This window comes from Eptatretus burgeri, chromosome 10 (genome assembly GCF_056783735.1).
Source record: "Eptatretus burgeri isolate ZD-2024b chromosome 10, Ebu_testis_v1, whole genome shotgun sequence".
Taxonomy (NCBI): Eukaryota; Metazoa; Chordata; class Myxini; order Myxiniformes; family Myxinidae; genus Eptatretus; species Eptatretus burgeri.
In genome coordinates, this window is record NC_140970.1 from 51,267,198 (window position 1) to 51,269,697 (window position 2,500).

At 36.4% G+C, this 2,500-nt stretch overlaps 1 protein-coding gene across 11 annotated transcripts in view; it reads right to left on the reverse strand.

Moving 5' to 3' along the window:
• Positions 1–2,500, reverse strand: part of HUWE1 (HECT, UBA and WWE domain containing E3 ubiquitin protein ligase 1) — a 428,879-nt gene that overhangs the window by 257,814 nt on the left and 168,565 nt on the right. For all 11 annotated transcript variants that reach the window (XM_085898286.1, XM_085898280.1, XM_085898284.1 and 8 more), the window contains one exon: positions 1,903–2,059. In XM_085898286.1, coding sequence (XP_085754412.1) covers positions 1,903–2,059 — 157 coding nt within the window. The remainder of the gene's footprint in view (positions 1–1,902; positions 2,060–2,500) is intronic.

The window sequence follows — 2,500 nt, forward strand, 5'->3', positions numbered from 1 at the left end:
TATTGCACTGGACATTTTTTTGGTTTGGTTTCTTTTCTTTTTTTCTTCTCCAGGGTCCAAGCATCATGGAAGAGTTGAAACAAATTGCATACACACAAAGAAAAATGTAGGACACACCAGACTCGACTTTGGATAAACAGCCACTAAGCTGAGGGAAGTGACCACTTCCCAGAGCACTCTGTCACACTCAATGGGTCAATTAAGAAACTTTCTTCTCTCCATGGACAGCAACCAATGGGTTTGTCCATGCTTTGTCCCTGTACATTCTGAGTATCAAAGAAAGAAGCAGCACATACCATTTTTAAAGTCTTTGATATGACTCAGCCAGTCATTGAACCTCCCAGACTCAGAGCAGATGTTCAAACCATTATCCCACCTTCCAAATGATGTCAATTATTGTAAAATCTATATCAATAATCACATTTTAAATTTGTCTCAAGAACATTACAAAATGATAATTACTGCAAATTTGCAATTCAACATTTCATTACAGAAATAAACTCTGCTCATATAAAGTCAACATCAAGCTCACCCAAATGCCTTCCAAAATAATTATTGAGAAGGAAGCCATATCCAACATTTATTCAAAGCATCTATCTATATCTATCTCTATATTACTAAAACTCTCATCTTGTGTGTGTGTGTATATATATATATATATATATATGTTGGTATGTGTGTTCCCGAAATACAGCCAAAACGGTACACGATAGTACGAAAATTTTAGGGCCACCTTACTCAACATTCTCCTGCGGTGTGCAGTCTCAAGTTTCGTTCAAATTCGGCAACGAAAAAATTATTTTAAAAAATCAATTCCCGATTCAGTCAAGTACTCTTCGGGAGAATTTGATCAATGCAAAACCTCAGCGGTATAGTTCGCTGAAGCTATCTTTTTTTGGTGAAATGATTTATTTTAAAATATCAAATATTTCGTATAGACAAAACAATTTATTTTTAAGCATAAAATAAACATTGCCATTTTGATCTCATACTTCTGTGTTCATAAATAAATAAAATTGTGTTTTGAAGATTATGAACAATAATTTCTTCGACTATCTTTTCTCCGTTTTTTATTGTCACATTGACACGCAATATCAAGTTTCGTTAAAATCGGGCAACGAAAAAAAATTATGAAAGAATCAATTCCCGATTCAGTCAACAACTCTTCGGGAGAATTTCATCAATGCAAACAACCTCAGCGGTATAGTTCGCTGGAGCTATCATTTTTTTTAATCAACCACTGTCACAACGGGAACCCAACGGGTTCACGGGTTGTCGAGGAAATTACTAAAACTCTCATTATGTATGTATGTTCCTGAAATACAGCTAAAACAGTACACGATAGCACAAAGATTTTAGGGCCACCTTACTCACCCATTCGCCTGCGGTGTGCAGTATCAAGTTTCATTCAAATCGGGCAACGAAAAAAATTATTAAAAAATCAATTCCCGATTCAGTCAAGTACTCTTCGGGAGAATTTGATCAATGCAAACAACCTCAGCGGTATAGTTCGCTGGAGCTTTTTTTTTTTCTTTAAATGATTTTTTTTTTTTTTCATCAACTGTTGTCACAACGGGAACCCAATGGGTTCACGGGTCATCTAGTATTTTACAAATCCCTGTTATTCCAACAAAATCATTGTACCCTCTATCTGAGGATATACAAAGCACAAGTGAAACATTACTTGACGAAGAAGAAGAATAAAATATTAAAAATTCACTTTTAAGATAAAAATGTTCAAAAATGACTGCACTAAAATGAGGATAAAACTGCAGAAAAATCATGTAGAAATAAGCTAAATGAGTTTTCATGGAAAACAGACAACATTTTGCATTCTCTCGTACTCCAATTGGGTTATCTTATTCCGGAGCGAGCTAAAGCAGGTTGAAAACAGCAATGTACCTTTTTCATGCAGAGCCTTGTTCTCAGGCTCAGGAACATCATCACTGGATTGCATGGAATCCTGAACTGGAGGAAGAGCTTTTGGAGCAGACTCCTTTCTTGGTAACCGAAGGAGGGACAGCATCACAGGCCTTCGGTTTCCCGTCTCCTCATTAATCTAGCAAGTGTCAAAAAATAAACACAATATTTCTTTCAGTAAAACAATCCTAAATATTACAATATGATTGAAATTATATATCAAAATTAAATACTTATTTCAATTCATTTGCATTTGTGAAAAAAAAAAAACGGAGAGAAACAGAATCACCCATTGCATAAAAGCAGTATCAGCTGCTGTACTGCTGATATTGCAGCACCAGGCAGCCACATTGGCTTTAGCAGCCTTTTATTGCGGGGGGGGGGGGATAAATAAATAAAAAATAAAAACAATAAACACGAGCCCACCCCATGGGAAAAGGAATCAGTCCATAGATGTTCGATGCCATGGCTGTCATTGGCACAGAGTGGATTTCCCACAGGAAAGGAGCTCGCAGTCCAGTGAAGAGTATATACACAACAATCACTACTTGACTGGAATGGTGACCATGGACACCATGAA